Source organism: Guillardia theta, assembly GCF_000315625.1.
Source record: "Guillardia theta CCMP2712 unplaced genomic scaffold GUITHscaffold_16, whole genome shotgun sequence".
In the NCBI taxonomy this organism is placed as follows: domain Eukaryota; class Cryptophyceae; order Pyrenomonadales; family Geminigeraceae; genus Guillardia; species Guillardia theta.
Genome location: NW_005434658.1, coordinates 470,582 through 488,192, shown reverse-complemented (window position 1 = coordinate 488,192; position 17,611 = coordinate 470,582). Strand labels below are relative to the sequence as shown.

The 17,611-nt window shown below is 54.5% G+C and overlaps 7 protein-coding genes across 7 annotated transcripts; 3 read left to right on the top strand and 4 right to left on the bottom strand.

Annotated features, from left to right (window-relative positions):
- Positions 1–4,466: 4,466 nt before the first annotated feature.
- On the bottom strand, positions 4,467–6,915 carry GUITHDRAFT_104326 (hypothetical protein; the record flags this gene model as incomplete). The annotated part of the gene is made up of 16 exons (XM_005836853.1): positions 4,467–4,540; positions 4,594–4,705; positions 4,755–4,923; positions 4,976–5,039; positions 5,100–5,182; positions 5,226–5,269; positions 5,364–5,406; positions 5,455–5,510; positions 5,557–5,718; positions 5,768–5,896; positions 5,941–5,967; positions 6,022–6,106; positions 6,154–6,417; positions 6,469–6,587; positions 6,635–6,779; positions 6,848–6,915. The coding sequence occupies 16 exons, from the start codon at positions 6,913–6,915 to the stop codon at positions 4,467–4,469; spliced, it is 1,644 nt and encodes a 547-aa protein (XP_005836910.1).
- A 1,016-nt stretch (positions 6,916–7,931) lies between these two features.
- Positions 7,932–8,933, bottom strand: GUITHDRAFT_104325 (hypothetical protein; the record flags this gene model as incomplete). Its single annotated transcript, XM_005836852.1, has 1 exon — positions 7,932–8,933. The coding sequence occupies one exon, from the start codon at positions 8,931–8,933 to the stop codon at positions 7,932–7,934; it is 1,002 nt and encodes a 333-aa protein (XP_005836909.1).
- Positions 8,934–9,342: 409 nt separating this feature from the next.
- On the top strand, positions 9,343–10,362 carry GUITHDRAFT_104324 (hypothetical protein; the record flags this gene model as incomplete). Its single annotated transcript, XM_005836851.1, has 1 exon — positions 9,343–10,362. One exon carries the CDS (start codon positions 9,343–9,345, stop codon positions 10,360–10,362), a length of 1,020 nt encoding a protein of 339 aa, XP_005836908.1.
- Positions 10,363–10,789: 427 nt separating this feature from the next.
- Positions 10,790–11,836, bottom strand: GUITHDRAFT_135614 (hypothetical protein; the record flags this gene model as incomplete). Its single annotated transcript, XM_005836850.1, has 1 exon — positions 10,790–11,836. The coding sequence occupies one exon, from the start codon at positions 11,834–11,836 to the stop codon at positions 10,790–10,792; it is 1,047 nt and encodes a 348-aa protein (XP_005836907.1).
- A 373-nt stretch (positions 11,837–12,209) lies between these two features.
- Positions 12,210–13,256, top strand: GUITHDRAFT_104322 (hypothetical protein; the record flags this gene model as incomplete). The annotated part of the gene is made up of 1 exon (XM_005836849.1): positions 12,210–13,256. The coding sequence occupies one exon, from the start codon at positions 12,210–12,212 to the stop codon at positions 13,254–13,256; it is 1,047 nt and encodes a 348-aa protein (XP_005836906.1).
- Positions 13,257–14,531: 1,275 nt separating this feature from the next.
- Positions 14,532–14,999, top strand: GUITHDRAFT_53112 (hypothetical protein; the record flags this gene model as incomplete). Its single annotated transcript, XM_005836848.1, has 2 exons — positions 14,532–14,894; positions 14,952–14,999. Coding segments are annotated over 2 exons (411 nt in total), but the record flags the coding sequence as incomplete, so codon positions are not given.
- A 502-nt stretch (positions 15,000–15,501) lies between these two features.
- GUITHDRAFT_161977 (hypothetical protein) lies at positions 15,502–17,530 on the bottom strand (the record flags this gene model as incomplete). Its single annotated transcript, XM_005836847.1, has 7 exons — positions 15,502–15,864; positions 15,916–15,954; positions 16,000–16,060; positions 16,307–16,809; positions 16,854–17,018; positions 17,156–17,176; positions 17,228–17,530. 7 exons carry the CDS (start codon positions 17,528–17,530, stop codon positions 15,760–15,762), a joined length of 1,197 nt encoding a protein of 398 aa, XP_005836904.1. The 3' UTR covers positions 15,502–15,759.
- Between the last annotated feature and the right edge of the window lie 81 nt (positions 17,531–17,611).

Here is a 17,611-nt window from a genome sequence, read left to right as displayed (position 1 = left end):
CAGGTAAGGGTTCAGGAGGAGGCGCCCGTATGTACATGACGCTGACCTGTGCATTCCTCGCCTCACTAGCTGCGCGATAATGAGCGACAGCCTTGCGGAAGTTGATGGATGTGCCCATCCCGTAGTAGTAGTAGTCCCCTATCTTCAGCTCCGCGGCAGAATTTCCCTGCTGGGCTGATAGCTCGAACGCGTTGAGGGCCTTGCTCCTCTTGCCCGACGTGAGTCTCGTCTCCTCCTGCAGTGGCGTATCACTCGGGTCAGAAAAGATCGCCGTTGCCAAGTTGTGTCACACCAGGTCGTACAGGAAGGCAACGTTGGCCTGCGCTACTTCATAGCCAAGCTCCGATGCTTCCGAGTAGAGCAAGAAGGAAGGATCAATCTTCCCCATGCGATAAAGCTGCCCCTCCTGTCAGGCACAGACGAGCAGACCAACTCTCCCCACCTTGTATCCATTTTGAATTCTCAACCCCCAAGATCCTCTTTCAGCCACTGACTTGAGAAACTTCAAGAGAGGTCAGCGAACCAGGACAAGACAAACTCGGCTGATCACCTGGACCGCGTTCGGGCAAGATCTCGGCGTCCCGAATCCGTTCAAGTGCATCATGGCCAAATTGTACAATGCCAGCATGTGGCCTCTGTTGGCTGCCAGCGAGAAATAATAAAGTGCCTTCACATAATCCTTGCTAACTCCTTGTCCGCCCTGCGATAGAGAAACAAAACAACACAAATCAATTCACGAGGGATCCAACTGTCAGAGAGCAAGTCGTCTCCTACCACGTACAGAGCTCCTAGGTTGAACCTCGCTTCAAGATTCCCTTGCTCTGCAGCGTTAGAGAAGAGCTTCACGGCTTCGCTTGAGCTCTGAGGTAAGCCCATTCCATAAAGGTGCATGTAGCCCAGACCATTGATCGCAATCCCGTTTCCCTTCTCCGCTCCTTGCCTGGTAACAAGACGTTAATGATACTACAGCAGGCCGCGCAGAGACTACCTGAAGTATTTCAGAGCTGTTTCGTTGTTGGGCTCAACATGGATGCCCTGTACGTACATGTTCCCAATGTGGCCCAGAGCATTCGGGTCGCCTTGCTCTGCTGCCAGCTCGTACCTGCACAACTGGTCAAAAACTTTGAGGTCCACAGTGGCATACCCACCATCGGAGCGCCTCAGCATAGTTCTGTTCGATGCCTCGTGCCCCAAAGTAGTAGAGTTGGCCCAGAGCCACCTGTCGCCGTCACATTCGTATCAGATCTCCGGGATCGTGGCAGAGGTCAGAGGACGGGAGGCTAACCTGGGCTGCTGCATCCCCCCTGGCCGCGCTGTACTGATAGTAGTTCACAACGTCCTCATCAAGATCGACCGCACGCGTCTTCCCGCCAGCTGACACGCTCAGAGTCAGGCGCGTCAACCTCTCGAGAAATTCTTCCTCACCATCCTGTGCAAGTGGGTAGCGTTCCATCATGGGGGGGGGACGAAACTGCTGCACATCTCGGACCACAGCCTCTACAGCAGGTAGATAGTATTCCACTGCAGTCTGACAGTTCTTTGGCACCCCGACGCCATGCATGTGGCGGTATCCCATCGCAAGCTGAATCATCGGACGATCATGAAATGAAAAAAAAATACAACGTGACATGTACCTGTCCGAGATAATCCCCAGAAATAGAAGCAAAGTGATAATACAGTACAGCAAGCGCCTATACCAAGATATTACTACTAGCAGATGGCGCCGACAACAAGATCTGCCTGATTTTCCTCCACGCCGATTCCAGACGCGTACAACATGGCTAAATTGCGTTGTGCAGTGGGATCACCCTAAAAACAAAATCTGAATGAGTTGACTAACATCAACAGCATTTTGGATGCATCACATGTTCTGCTGAAGCATTGAAATGTGATATTGCTTTTTGCAGATCTGGCTCAACACCAAGTCCATGCTTGTACATTTCACCTAGTAGAGCCGTTGCTGCATGACTTCCAAGTTTTGCAGCTGCAGAGTATGCTTCGAGGGCCTTAGCATAATTGATTTTGGTTGCATCAATCCCGAAGCGATATTTCTCAGCTCTTCGTAGAAGTTCATTGATTTCCCTTTCCCTTGCAGACTCCACATTAACCATTTCCGGATCTTTCGCACCATCTTCAACTCCGACGTTTAACTTTCGCTTGTGAGGTGCAATATCGGTGATAAGCATGGAAATCGGATCATTCTTCGACGAAGAACTGCCCGTTTGAGCCTTTGGAGGCGTTGTGCCTGCCGAGGCCGTGGCTTGTTTGTTGCCTTCGTTTTTCATGTCCCCCTGCGCCTGCGATTCACCCTGAACCATCGTGCCCTTCTGGTCAACCGGAGACTTTGAAGTTTCACCATCCACTCTCGAGTTAGAACCCTTCTCATCATGGACAGCTTCATGTAACTCCGACTGATCAGCTAGCTTGTTCGGCGAAGCACTGCTCTGATGTACTTCTGGTGCAGGAATCGGCTGCTTCTCAGGCTGCCTCAGATTTGCTGGCTGGTCTCCCTTTCCCGTGGGTCTTGAAGCGTCTCCTGCTCGCACGTTTAGATCAGCAATAGCACCGCACCAACACTACCACGGGGGTCACGAGGCGCCGCCCCGCCACTAGCTGCATGATCACTCATGGGATTAGCGTGATCAGACATAGATGCTGTCGTTCTGTGATGTCGCCAACGTCAAAAAGATGGCAAGTAAGAATCATCGTTGCATACCTTTTCTGCTCAGCGTTATCAGTCTTGAGCTGTTGATCATTACCTGATACCCGGTAATGCTCCATTCGATTCCTTTGTGAATCATCACTGTGTGTTTCACGAGCGTTGGGGTGCTCGTTATGTTGCTGTAACAAGTTTTGATCGGCCACATGTGCATCCTTCGTATCGTGGTGGTCCTTTGCACCATTTTCGACACCCTTCGGAACCTGCCCATGTTGGGAATCGAGTTTTTCACTCCCTAGGTTCGTACTGCCGGAATCTGGGTGAGTTGGAGAATTCCAAGACTTTCTGTCAGGCAATTTATAGTTCTGTGCAGGTTGTTGACGTTTCTCCGCCTCCTGCTTTCCATGACCCGCATGGGACGCGCCTTGCCTTATGTCACCAGTCAACGAATCGGAGCTTTTCTGACGTAGTCCTTCATGGCTCTTGTCTTCAGAGTCTGATCGTGAAGGCAGCTTCTCGTCATCCATGAGCGTCTTCTCCTCATCCACCAACGAATCAATCTCCGGATTGTCACCCTTCGCCAACCCACCGTGGTCCACGTTGGACTGGGTCTGACCTGACCGAGGCACATCCGCGCTGAAACAAGGGAGGGAACTTAAAGTGATGAGCCCGACAACGAGCAAGAGCATCCCCATGGATCGCGGAGCCTGTCGACTTCTGCTGTATGCCATGGTCCCGGGAGGATAAAGCGAGGTATGTTCACCCTTCCCTGAACTCACAGGAGCGTCCTTACAGCTGGTTCCATGGCACAAGAGGCTTGCGTCAGCATCCAGTCCCGCTCGAATTCCACAAGAACAATATCCTCCATACCCAACTGAGATCTAGAAGACAACCTGGTGTGCACGAAGAACATTCAGATGGAGAAAAAGTGAGAAAATATATTGAACCGTCCTTGTAAGTGGCATCATCTCAATCATGCGGCATTACAGACAGCAACACAAAGAATATCACGCACTGATCGTCAAGAAAATTTACATTCAGGCCGTAATCAAAGCAAAGCATTCCATGCAACGCCGACAGCGACAAAATGCAGCATACTTTGCAAGGGCGCTTTACACATCAGCAAATTTGTGGTAGCCATGAAGTCTTGGAGAATATCACAAGTATACATCAGTAGAGAGCTTGAGATCAAACTGCTCCTCCCTCCTGTTCCTCCACTCCTTCACCATCTTCTTCTGCATCACCGCATGCTTCTCAACCAAGCTGCGCGCTTGCAATTTCCATACCTCCAGCCAGGCCATCCTCGTCCCTCCAAACCCCCTACCCACCCAATTCACTGTGGACATCGCCCATCACTACCCTCACCCCCCATATCATTATGTATGGGTTACATCACAGTAAAACTTAGGGTTATCTCATCTGATATTTCGACTTAAACCTACGGGTCTCCATATACCTACCCTACAAATTGGCCCATGACCGGTGATAATTATACCCCACCCATACGGATGCGCTTCCAAGCCGTCTTTGTCACCTCAACACTAGACCACCCACCTCTACATAGGACGCAAGAGGGGATCTGGTCGGGTGTACAGCACTTTCAAAGAAAATTGGCCAATAGTTGAAAACCTCTTTTAAAATTTCGATAAAAGTTTCAAATGAGTTACATCGGAGGTTGACCAGGAACACCTTCCACGGCTTTAAAAAACTTGAGAATGGAAGGAGATGAACTAAGGAGAACTAGGACGAGGACGAGGACGAGGACGAGCAGGGAGTGAGTATGAGGGAGGGAAGGAGAGCTGGGATGTCAACCCTGAAGCTCAAGGAGGAGGTCGAAGGCCGAACCACCCTCAGAGGAGGTTTCCTTGGTGTCAACACGGTCTATAGGTAGTTCAGTGGAGAACAAAGTATGGGGGAGGGAAGCATGGTCCTACCAGAGAGGAGGGTTGCAAGTTTAGGGAGTAGAAGCTGGTTGATCCTGGAAGCTCTCTCTGCCCTGACCTTCCAATCTTCGGAGTCGTCCTTTACATTTCTCTGGCGCTCGAGCTGTCATTGTCTGAGCTGCTGTCATCATCACCACACATGGTGCACTCACCTCTGCCTCAAGCTTTGTGATCTGCTCTGAAGCTTCGTTGAGCTGTTTCCGGAGACTTTCAAGCTCTATGTGTGAGTGCTTCAAAGATTCTTCCAGCAGGGCGACTGTGGCTTCGGCATCTGAACAGCCCAGTAAGAACCCGTCTGAGGGCACATTTGACATAATTCGCCTGTCTTCAAATGTTTCTCCAAGCTCTCTAGTTCCAATCTTCTTCTGCACACCTGGTGAGAGCAACATCGTAAATGCGAATCCCCCAAGTGCGAACAAGACTGACCTCCTCTGCCTCTGTAGTTATGAAATGCCAGAAAACAAATCAGACACGTGAGACAGAAGGGCAAACCTTACCACTCTGAACTAGGTTCTTAACGGATCTGCGAGCCGCCTTCAATTCCATCTTGTTCATCTCGTTCTCCCTGATCAGTTCTTCGCTGTAACAACATCACGAGAATAAACACGTATTGCTCCCAGTACTTTCTCTCCTCAAGCTCTTGATACGCTTTTTGCAGCCTTGTAGCCTGATCAGAACAGTGAATAAAGTGGTATAGGAAAATAAGGTCATCCTCCAAGAAAATATGACAGATCAGTCCAAATCAAAATTCACTATTTTACCTCCCAACAAGAATCGTCATGAAGCGATTTGAGCTCTTCACACCTAACCAGAAACATCAAGGACGTCGAAGGACGACAGATTTGCCTTCACCTTGTTTCGCAGTCTGCAAGCTTGTCACCCGTCCGTTTGTTCTGAGCTCCCAACAACTGAAACTTGATTGAGATAGAAGGGAGTCACTGGCTTGCCAACGACCTCACACTGAGCCCTGGCATCTTCCAGCAAGGTCTGGAGGACCTTACAGTTCTTGCATTCACCATAGTTTGTCTGATGATGAATCGGATAGCCATTCTCCCTCCCTCGACTAGCCCGAACGCGATCGTCCGAATCAGGATGACGCGCATCATTGTTGATCTCCTTTCAACGAAGTCCAGTTACGCATCAGCAATGCACGGCCAAGTACCACCTGAGCGATCCGAAGAGCCTCTGTAGCAAGCTCAAGCTCATTGTCTAGGCTCAATGAGAGCTCTCGTGTGTCTTGCTGCCGGACCACGTTGCCCTCCTTTACATTTACCTTCGCTGTCAATGTTCTGACCTGGAGAAGATTCAATTTCAAACTGAATCAGAGACTGGTAGCACCTTGTCTTCTAATACAGCTTTCTCTTCCTACATGGTATAAGGATTTCAAAATGTAAATCTACAGGCAAGAGCACGATCAACCTCGAGCTTCTGGACACGTTTCTGATTTGCTGCAATTAATTCTTCCCTTTCGCGATGAAAAGTTCTGAGCTGCTCTTCCAACATCCTGTTGTACGATCACTACAACTGTTTATCATCATGCAAGGTAAGGACCTGCATTGCTTGCTCAGACTCTCCTGTCTAGAATGATTCTGCTCGAGCAAAGCGGTCCACTCCTGATGCTGTTCGTCCATGCAGTTCAGAGTCATTTCTTTGAATTGCGCTAGCTCAAGTTTTGATTGTCGAATAGATGTGTCTTTCTCGGTAATTTGCGTGAGGAGTTGTGCAATCCTATGCTCAAATGCTATCTTGATCAAAGATTGCTCCTCTTCATTCGCATTCTCGTCTCGTTTCATTCTCACAGATTCTTCGAGGAAACTGAGTCCAACCATGTTTCACGCGTGATCACGGCAAAGGATTCCAACTTACCGGCTCAAAATATCCTGCTCTTTCTCCAGGTAGGATTCAAATAAGGTCTTATACTCGTGGGAGCGCGTCTCATCAGCCTGTACCAACCCCGACAGTCTCTTGTTCTCCTCGATCAGCTCCTGCGCAACAAGTTTGATTGAAGCTTATTCGTCTAGCGCCGACTCACGGCAAGTTTCCTTGCGCGACCGGGTGACTTTGACGCCCTTCTGCTTCTATCCTTGGTCGCGGAAGAAGCAGCTTTCGCTGCTGGTGATGCCTTGGGCGCTGCTGCAGGAGATCCCCGCATCCCGATCGGCTTTGACTCCCTCTCTCTGCAGGACAAACACTCAGCACGATCGCAAGCATGTCCTCCATATGACGATCTGATGCTAGAGCTGACCTGGACCTCGCTCGCTGTGCTCCGTCCTCGAGCCTCTTTCTGACCGAGGCTGCGGTGAACTCGTGCATGTGAGGTTGTAGAGGTCCTTATCAGCGAGTCCTGTGCTTTGAGCCTTCACTTACCACTGTCAACATCCCTCACGGCCCTGATCGGATCCGCGTCTTTCCTCCTTCCATATTTTCAGTGAGCTCTAAGACGTAACCGTCAATCCCCAGGGGGGCGCCCGGCCGGGCCGCTGAGCTCGGACTCCAGGGAGCTCGGAGCCCGGCTCCGGGAGCCTGGCCCCCGGCCCGGAGCCTCGGAGCCGGCCGCGGCCGCACTGAGCAGCGTGACTCGGAGGGCCTGGCGGGGGGGCTCAGACTGGCGGCAGTTCAAGTCCGGGCCCTGAGTGGGCCGGGCAAAGTACGGTAAAAGTCACGCCAGAATATTACTGATCGGACTCAGTAGCCTCCTCGACTCTCCTGATTGTCCTCGTACTGATTTTTAACTTAACCGTTTGAGTAAGGGGAATTACTGACTCAGAGAGTCAAAAACTGCATCATTGAAACGGCTGACGGCGGCCGGGCGGTCGCACCGTGGCACTATGACTCGCCCGCCGGACTCCGGTACGAGGACAATCAGTCTCGCTGAGAGTCGAGGAGGCTTGATCCTGACACAGGCTGTCGCAAAGGCCAAATGGCGAGAAGAGAAAAGACAGCGAGAACCAAACCCAATCCTGCCACTGGCTGCTGACGGTCCCCCAGGCTCAACTGACTCGTCAGGGCGTACCGCGGGCCTTCACTTGATAGTAACTGCGCGCAGGACCATCATGCGGCCCCGCGCCCCGGCCATGCCAGCGATGAGTCGCTCAGCGGCTGTGGCAGCCGCCGAAGGAATGAGACTTAAAGTAGTTTATTCAGACTGATAGGGTCTGTTAAAATGATCTGATCAGATTATGGTACCGGCGGTCACCCCGGTACCGAACTATGATGCGGCATATACTGTGCGGGGGCTGATACCGCCGTACCCAGCGTACGACTCGGTACGGCACCCTGATGGAACCTCTCCGAGGCTCCAGGCCGGCGGCAGTGCGCCGCTGCCGCCTCTAACTAAACCCCTCGATCCACTGTGACCATCCCCCCATCCCCTCCTCCGTCTGCTCTAGTAGCACCGATATAAAGCCCTCCTCCTCTCCCAAGCTCCCGCTGCTCATCTCTGCGCCGTCGCTGCCGCTCTCGCTTTCGCTGGCCTCCAGTAGCTCCTCCAGCACCCTCGGCTCTTGCGACGGCCAGCCCCCGGCCCCCTTGCACGACTCGTTCTCACCTCCGACTCCCGTGCCTGCCCCCGCTGTCGTCCAGAGCTCGTCGCCCTCGGTCAGGCACGCGCTCAGCATCGCCTTCCATCCCTCAGCCTCTGACGACGCGGCTACAGCGGCTTGCTCCCACGCCGCCTCGTCGTCCTTCTTCGCGTCCTTGCGATCGTAGCACGACAGCCCGGCCTTGAGACATCGGGCGCATGGCCGAGCCTCGTCGCAGCCGATCTTGGACCGCCGGCAGTAGGCGCATGCTTTGTCGACGTGCTTGCGCTTGTGCGGTCGCAGCATCCTGTAGATGTCCGACCGACGCGCGTACCCAAGGTCCTGTCCCCACGGAGCAGCCGCTGCCGCGAAGTGCTCGAGGCACTCCGTGCACGCCATCACGACGTTGGAGCTGCACCTCGAGCAGGGCTTGTCCATGCTGCACTTGACCTTCTTCTGTCTGCATCCCTCGCACGACTTGCGCTTCGGGGGCAGCGACAGATGCTGCGTCTTGGGGGCGACGACGGGGAGGTAGCCCAGGGGGCTGCGGCTGGCGAGGGCGAAGGCTTCCGACTGTCCGCTGAAAGCCACGCAGCTCTGGTCCCATCCCCGGCGCTGGCACCGCGAGCAAGGACGAGCATCGTCGCACTTGACCTTGTTTGTCTTGCAGTGGATGCAGGCAGCGGAGGTCCTACGAGCACGGCGAGGCTTATTTGCGGGGAGAGGAGAGGAGGGGGTAGAGGGAGAGGAGAGAGGGAGAGGGGAGAGGTCAAAGCTCGAGACGGGAAGGAGAGCATCAGGGTAAAGCATGACGGCGAGGACTGACCAGGAGGGACCAGGTCTATTTTCTCAATATCTTCTGCCGGGTACGAGAATCTTTTCCGGTCAGCCGGAAGATGTCCTCATGTCTTCGGAGGATTCCGATGTGATCACGAGGTATTTTTACTGTAAAATCTCCAACCAGTTAGGCAGCGGCTGCTTAAAAACGTTATAGCACGAGGGGAGGTACTAAGGTGCAGTTTTTACAACGGTTTTCTTTCTCTTTACTTTTAGCTAAAAATCATTTTACGGTGTCATGCACGGAGGATGCCGAAAACAAGCGTGTAGTAAACTGGGCTCCTCCGCTACAACAAGTCCGTCGTTGCGACCTGCTCAGGTGACAAATCCTCTACAACCTAACAGCACATAGCGCGCTCAGCTTCCCGGACAGAACGACATCATGCTCTGCCCTGATGCACTCCTCCCCGTCTCAAGCTCTCTCCTCCCCGTCTCGAGCTTTGACCTCTCCCCTCTCCCTCTCTCCTCTCCCTCTACCCCCTCCTCTCCTCTCCCCGCAAACAAGCCTCGCCGTGCTCGTAGGACCTCCGCTGCCTGCATCCACTGCAAGACAAACAAGGTCAAGTGCGACGATGCTCGTCCTTGCTCGCGGTGCCAGCGCCGGGGATGGGACCAGAGCTGCGTGGCTTTCAGCGGACAGTCGGAAGCCTTCGCCCTCGCCAGCCGCAGCCCCCTGGGCTACCTCCCCGTCGTCGCCCCCAAGACGCAGCATCTGTCGCTGCCCCCGAAGCGCAAGTCGTGCGAGGGATGCAGACAGAAGAAGGTCAAGTGCAGCATGGACAAGCCCTGCTCGAGGTGCAGCTCCAACGTCGTGATGGCGTGCACGGAGTGCCTCGAGCACTTCGCGGCAGCGGCTGCTCCGTGGGGACAGGACCTTGGGTACGCGCGTCGGTCGGACATCTACAGGATGCTGCGACCGCACAAGCGCAAGCACGTCGACAAAGCATGCGCCTACTGCCGGCGGTCCAAGATCGGCTGCGACGAGGCTCGGCCATGCGCCCGATGCCTCAAGGCCGGGCTGTCGTGCTACGATCGCAAGGACGCGAAGAAGGACGACGAGGCGGCGTGGGAGCAAGCCGCTGTAGCCGCGTCGTCAGAGGCTGAGGGATGGAAGGCGATGCTGAGCGCGTGCCTGACCGAGGGCGACGAGCTCTGGACGACAGCGGGGGCAGGCACGGGAGTCGGAGGTGAGAACGAGTCGTGCAAGGGGGCCGGGGGCTGGCCGTCGCAAGAGCCGAGGGTGCTGGAGGAGCTACTGGAGGCCAGCGAAAGGGAGAGCGGCAGCGACGGCACAGAGATGAGCAGCGGGAGCTCGCCGGGAGAGGAGGAGGGCTTCGTATCGGTGCTACTAGAGCAGACGGAGGAGGGGATGGGGGGATGGTGGATCGAGGGTTTCTACTAGAGGAGGGAAGAGGGGAAGAGCAGGAAAGGGAGGCCTTGTTAGAGGGAATTTTAACATCTTAGATAACAGATAGATATGATATAAACACGAGACGATGCTGATTGATGCTACAGAACACTCATGTTGATATACCGTCGTTGCCATCACTCTGTCCTCAAAGCACGTGTAGGCGGGAAGATGTCGCAAAGAATTTTTGAGATTCAAAACGTGTATGTTGTATTCAGGGCTCGGACATGTTGTGTTTCACTTCAAGCATCACCTTGCTGTCTCGTGTCCCCTGTCCGGCTGTCTTTTGAGCGAGAATTGTGATTGTCGGTTTGCTGATCAAGTACTTCACAGAAACGGCGGGGTTACACCCCGCATCTCACAATCTTTGCAAACCCTGATCTCTCTTTAGCCCCGCCTGATCTTGCCTTCCGAAGTCTGCTCACACGCCGAGTAGTGCGATCGACTCCAACACAGTCTCGGCCGGGCTCGCGCTCGTGTCCCTCGACGCTCCAAGCTTGTCCAGGAGCCACATGCTCTGTGGGCTGCTGTCTTGTAGGCCCAGCACCAGCGGGTGGTCAAGCATCTGCTCCAGGATCTCGAAGAGGAGACGCTGGGCCTCCGGGCGCTGGCTGCTGCTGACGTCTGCTTGCGGCAAGATGTCGAGCGCGAGGTGCATGACCTTGCGGAAGTCGTCAAAGGCGAGGGCCTCGCACGCGATATCAAGCAGGCCCGGGTGGTGCTCTAGGCAGTAGCCGCCCACGCGCATGACCGGAGCCGCGTCCAGGAGGTGCCGCTGGTCCACGTACGCCTTGAGGAGCAGGAGGAGGAGGCTGAGAGACGTCAGGTAGCGCCGGTCCTCGATGCGGACCAGGGCGATGGACATGACGGCATCGCTGACCTCGCGCAGCATCAAGGAGCAGTCGTCCTCTGCCACCTGAGTGAAGCAGACCGACAGACTCACGGAGGCGTCCCACGACTGGGGGGAGAAGCAGCTCACGTCCCGAGCAACGCACTCGGCATAGAGGGAGCTGCGCGCGGTGTAGCGGGGAGAGGGGCAGTCCTGCTCGACATCAAAGCAGAGCCGGAAGCACTTCTCGAGGGCAAGCCTCAGCTCGAGGCCGTCATCGGAGGACCGGGACAGGTAGGCCTGGTAGACCTGGGGGACGAGCAGCTGATAGCTCCCGGAGGGAGAGCAGAACTGGCATGCGCGGAGGGCGATAGACATGCGGACGATGAGTGGGCTGTAGGACGAGGAGAGGTTGAGGAGACACTCCTTGGGTACTGCAGGATCTTGGTCGTCAATGTCGAGGAGCTGTATGACGAATCCAAGGCGGAAGGCCTCGGACACCAGCCTGGCATAGAAGACGACCTCGGATCCGATGGGGACGAAGGCCAGCTGATGGAAGCCACTGGGGACGGAGTAGAGTCTGAGGGTGTCGAAGACGGAGGATACGAGCTCCTGGACGGAGGAGCCAGACGCGGACATGGGCAGGTGTTGATCTGTTCATCCTTGTTTTCCCTTATGGAAGGGATTGGCACCCACAAACCAGCGGAAAAAGGTGCAAGTACCCCCTGTTTGGAGCGGGAGTTTGATGGTGGTACCACCACCCTCATGTACTTGTCCTGAGAAACGGGGTAGGGGTAGCATTTTCATTTTCTCGCTGGTTTGTGGGTGCATGCAGGGGAAGGCAGCACGAGCATGATAAGGAAAGAACTACTCTCTCTGACCTCAACAGCATTCATCAGCCTCCCCCTTACCTACCTTCAGTCCTAGAACCACACCTCCGCGTGCTCTGACAGCTCCGAACCCTCCCTCTTCTCCCTTGAAGCAAACGCCTGTCTGACGCAACCTCCTGCCCATGCCCGCGTCTGGCTCCTCCGTCCAGGAGCTCGTATCCTCCGTCTTCGACACCCTCAGACTCTACTCCGTCCCCAGTGGCTTCCATCAGCTGGCCTTCGTCCCCATCGGATCCGAGGTCGTCTTCTATGCCAGGCTGGTGTCCGAGGCCTTCCGCCTTGGATTCGTCATACAGCTCCTCGACATTGACGACCAAGATCCTGCAGTACCCAAGGAGTGTCTCCTCAACCTCTCCTCGTCCTACAGCCCACTCATCGTCCGCATGTCTATCGCCCTCCGCGCATGCCAGTTCTGCTCTCCCTCCGGGAGCTATCAGCTGCTCGTCCCCCAGGTCTACCAGGCCTACCTGTCCCGGTCCTCCGATGACGGCCTCGAGCTGAGGCTTGCCCTCGAGAAGTGCTTCCGGCTCTGCTTTGATGTCGAGCAGGACTGCCCCTCTCCCCGCTACACCGCGCGCAGCTCCCTCTATGCCGAGTGCGTTGCTCGGGACGTGAGCTGCTTCTCCCCCCGGTCGTGGGACGCCTCCGTGAGTCTGTCGGTCTGCTTCACTCAGGTGGCAGAGGACGACTGCTCCTTGATGCTGCGCGAGGTCAGCGATGCCGTCATGTCCATCGCCCTGGTCCGCATCGAGGACCGGCGCTACCTGACGTCTCTCAGCCTCCTCCTCCTGCTCCTCAAGGCGTACGTGGACCAGCGGTACCTCCTGTTCGCGGCTCCGGTCATGCGCGTGGGCGGCTACTGCCTAGAGCGCCACCCGGGCCTGCTTGATATCGCGTGCGAGGCCCTCGCCTTTGACGACTTCCGCAAGGTCATGCACCTCGCGCTCGACATCTTGCCGCAAGCAGACGTCAGCAGCAGCCAGCGCCCGGAGGCCCAGCGTCTCCTCTTCGAGATCCTGGAGCAGATGCTTGACCACCCGCTGGTGCTGGGCCTACAAGACAGCAGCCCACAGAGCATGTGGCTCCTGGACAAGCTTGGAGCGTCGAGGGACACGAGCGCGAGCCCGGCCGAGACTGTTTTGGAGTCGATCGCACTACTCGGCGTGTGAGCAGACAGGCTTGGAAGCCTGGGCGTAGAGACCTGATGGACTCGGGACTAAGTTGTAAACTTTTATGGACTTGTAAACTTTTATCTAAGTGATCATGCAATTACTGGTTAACACACTGACGGTACAGCCTCACTGCGACTTCGCCGCCGCGGCGAGGCCTGCTTAACTCGGGACTTGAAGCCGGGCCGCCGACTGTCGGGCTCGGCAGCATGATCAGGGCGGCCTCCGACCGAGTCACCGTCAGATCAATGATACTATGATAGCTGAGCCGATCATCATGGCCCATCGGGCCCAGCCTCCCGAGTCCGCGAGACGGTCACGCCGGCCACGGGAGGGCCCGGCCCGGCCGGACCCCCGGGGGCCGGCCCGGGCCCGCCGGGGCCGCCCGCGCCGGGGCGCCGGGGCGCCGGGGCGACGGTCACAGTGACCCGGGATGAGGGTGAGAAGGTGACACAAGGATGGGGCGCTTGCTGTGTAATGCGCCTCGAAAGCGTGATGATGTGGTGAAGGAGAGAGGAGAGACAAGGAGAGCAGAGCAGGGGGAGATGGCAAGGATGGTGTGGGGAAGATCGCTAGATGGTAACATCCTCCTTGTATCAAGAGTGTACCAAGAGGGCGGCAGCGAGCAGAGTGTTGAAGTTTAACCTTTTTGGGGGAAAGGGCATGCGACGTCAGTGATATGTTGGTGACAGTAGTTATCACACTGGCTATCACTTTCAGTGTTGGCTAGCTAGTATTAATGGATGACCTGTGGGATAGTTGGTGGGGGAAAAACTCGTTCAAACCTGCCTGACTAACTCTTGTCAGGTCGTCCGATTTCACCATCACCGCATGAGGGCGCTTCTAGTTCTCTTTGCCCTTGTAGGTGTAGTCCAGCAGCACATCGAGGGCGTCCTTGCTGATGACAGGTTCGGCAATGTAAATCTGGAGGACAGACTAGATAAAGTATCGGACATCCAAGCCTTCCTTGGAACATGGGCGAGTGATGCAGAAAAGATTGACGAGCTCGGAAAGCAATTCCGCGAGGCTCTTCCATTTCCTCACGTAGTAATACCAAACTTCTTCGAAGAGAGCATTGCCAACCGCATAGAAACCAAATTTCCGTAAGTATTGAAAAGCAGATCCACGTCTTTCTCATGCTTATCTCCCAGGAAACCGGTTGGAAATCAATCCCATGAGTGGGAGACACAAGGATGGCATGTCTACGACAACCCGATAGAAGGAAAGCTAGCTCATGATAACTTGGAAGCGATGGCTGAACACGACGCTGTCTTCCGTTACATGTGGAAAGTGCTCCAGAGTGAAGCACTCATCATGCTCCTACACAACATCACCGGCATCGATGGCTTGGAGAATGATCCGCATCTCCATGGTGCAGGCCTCCATTACCATCCGGCTGGTAGCCGGCTTGAAATGCACCTTGACTACTCGATTCATCCTATCACGAAGAAAGAAAGACGGGTGAACCTGATCGTGTACATGAACAAGGGCTGGAAGGAAGAGTGGGGAGGACATCTTTCCTTGTGGGAGGGAACACTTGAGAGGATGGAGAAAGAAGCCACTCGCATTGTTCCTAGATTCAACACAGCGGCTTTGTTTCGCACGTCGGACATAAGTTGGCACGGCATGCCTGATCCTGTAATACTTTGTGAATCCCCTTTGTTCATCTGAACGGGTAATGATGCGGCTTGACAGGTTGCTTGCCCCCCTCACGAAGCTAGAAAGAGCGTTGCGATCTATTACGTGACGCTGCCACGATGATCTGACGTGCATTGATCTGTCATGTCAGGTGTCCGAAGCTCGCAAGGAAGCGACTCATCGATACAAGGCGTCGTACCAGGCCAGGCCAGGCGTGATGAGTGCGATAGGTCAGCCCTTGCCTGGAATGAGAGAAAAACCAACCCTTGACGCAACGACAGATGAGGAGAAGTACGAACAATTGTGCAAATTGCGCATGTCAAGGAGATTGAACCATGAAGATGTCAGGCAGCAATTTCCAGGTCTGTCCTTTGTCTTCCCTCTTGGAATCATGTAGCTTTACTCCACCCCACCTTGTCAAAGTCCTGTTGTTCGTTGTGATCAGAATGCCTCACAGACTGGAACCCTCGTTGGAAGAAGATTGACGAGCTATGATACAGCAACTCCTTTGAATGCAAGTCTGATCTGATGGCCTTCAGCTGATTGTTAGATAGAAGCGAACACATTTAACTTCATTGGAGAACCACAGTCGCGTTAATTTTGGTTTGTGAGTCTAGATTCATTCATCAACGCTGAGATACTTAGGTCAAATTTTGAGCTTCGAAAGGCACATGTCTTAGCTACCTAAGATCAGATCTACCTACATTTAAACAAAATACAACCTCCCCATAATCAGAGCATTGCCATCATCTCCTTCTTCGTTCATTCGGATTGCGCTTTCCACCTCCGCCATATCCCATTCCGACAATCTCTTGGTTGTTTCTCTGTGAAGACAGGATTAGACAACATGGCTGCAACTTCGTGATCAAATGTTCACCGCTTTATAGTTGTCTCGGGGAGCCAGCGTTGTAAATCCATCATCGTCCACCACCATCTTTGGCTTTCTCTGTCTATGTGCCGACGAGATCAACTGAACAACAACGGCAAGTAAGCAAGAAACTTGTGAGGCTCGGCATCTTACTTGATCTTCTCGCAGAACCAAGTCGTCCTTGCCACGTCCCTACCACTGAAGTCAAAGGAAGCATGCAGAGACAATTGGAATTACTTGTTTCGGCTTTGGGAGACTGTACTTGGTGCCCCTCAGATTGAAATTCTTGATTCCCTTGCTGCATCATGCTGTCAATAATCTGGAAAGAGGATATCTCCACCACAGCACGAGGAAATCAGAGCAAGGGGGGTTGGAAAACTTTGTGCTCAATTAAAAGGACGCTGAAAGCAAGGATGCAGTGCGTGGGAGTATGAGCGTTCGTCTTGCAATGTGATAGCGCCAGACCACTATAAGGAAGGTGCCTGGCGACTCTAGAAACATTGCTTGCTAGGGTGGGAGTGTGGGATATGGCGTTTCATCTCACCTGAATGTCACTCGACCGTCCGCCTGTACCCACATGGAGACTCGCATCAGAGTTGCGTTGCCGCAGGATGGGCAGAACATCTTGGTATTGTCATGGCAGATCTTAAAGCATGCATGGCATTTCTGTACAAACTGCTTGACATTCTTGACAACCAGACCTTCTCCGTTCACAACTCGCAGCCCAATCTGTAGCAATACATTCTGCATTGCACCATCGAGGGTCGCACATGCCACGTTCGCATCGGAATCGTCTTCAACACATTTCCCATTGACCGAGAAGGAAGCAACATTGTCCGGAGTGATCCATCCTTCATCATCGTCTGTCCCCTCGTACCAGCCAGGCAGTGAAGGCGCTTGTTGCTTGTTCCCCTGTCTGTGCCCACTGCTGCCGTCGCCGTTCTCAGATTCAGCCCCGTTCGCTGAATCACAGTCGGCTGTCTCGTTGGTCGCGTTTTCTTCCTTTGGTGTCTTGACTTCTTCGCTCCCCACGTTTGCCGGTCTCATCTGCACCACTATCACCCCATGACGTCCTCCACACGGCAACTCACCGGCTTCGGCGCCTCGTTCAAGTGCGAGGTGCCATAGAACTCCTTCTCTAGCTGATAGGTCAGGGCCATGACCTTCAAGTCAGTGTTTGACAGTCTGCTGAAGTCTCCTGTCAACTTGGAGAACTTGGACACGAAGGCAAGCGCCGATGGATCAACCTCCCGAACCTGATGAAAACACGTCAGTCCCAACGCTCGTGATATCCACAGCAGCCCAAGACGCACAAGGAAGGGTCAACAGAAAGACTTGCCTGGAGCTCGACAGGAAGTGTGTCGAGGATCATTCTTGCATTGCTATCCCTCACTTCTGCAAGAACTTCCTTCACCTGCAGGCCCCGTCATCTTCCCTCAAACCATCTTTGCAGCATTCAAATCACCGTCCAGAAATGTTCTCCGAGCTTGTCGATCCTTTCGCCCTTGATCAGCATCCCTGAGTCCAGCACAACTTTCTTCCCAGATGGCGGTTCTGCACGTGGGCTGCCATCCGCGCTACTGCCATGCCTGGCCTCCTTGGCATCGCTGCAAGGAGCCTCACCTCCGTCCAAGCTCCCCTCGACGTGGCTGGCTCCGGCTACAGAGTGAACTTGCTTCGATAGGCTTCCATCTCCTGCCTCTGCGCTCTCCTCTCCCTTCCTCTCCTCCTCCTTCCCCGCGCGAAGCTTGTCTGCCCATGTCGCCATATTCCTTCGCACGTGCAAAGCGCTCGGGTATTGAGCGGGGATGAGGTCAAGTGGTGCTGGGTCTAGCTCCGGAGCGGGCCC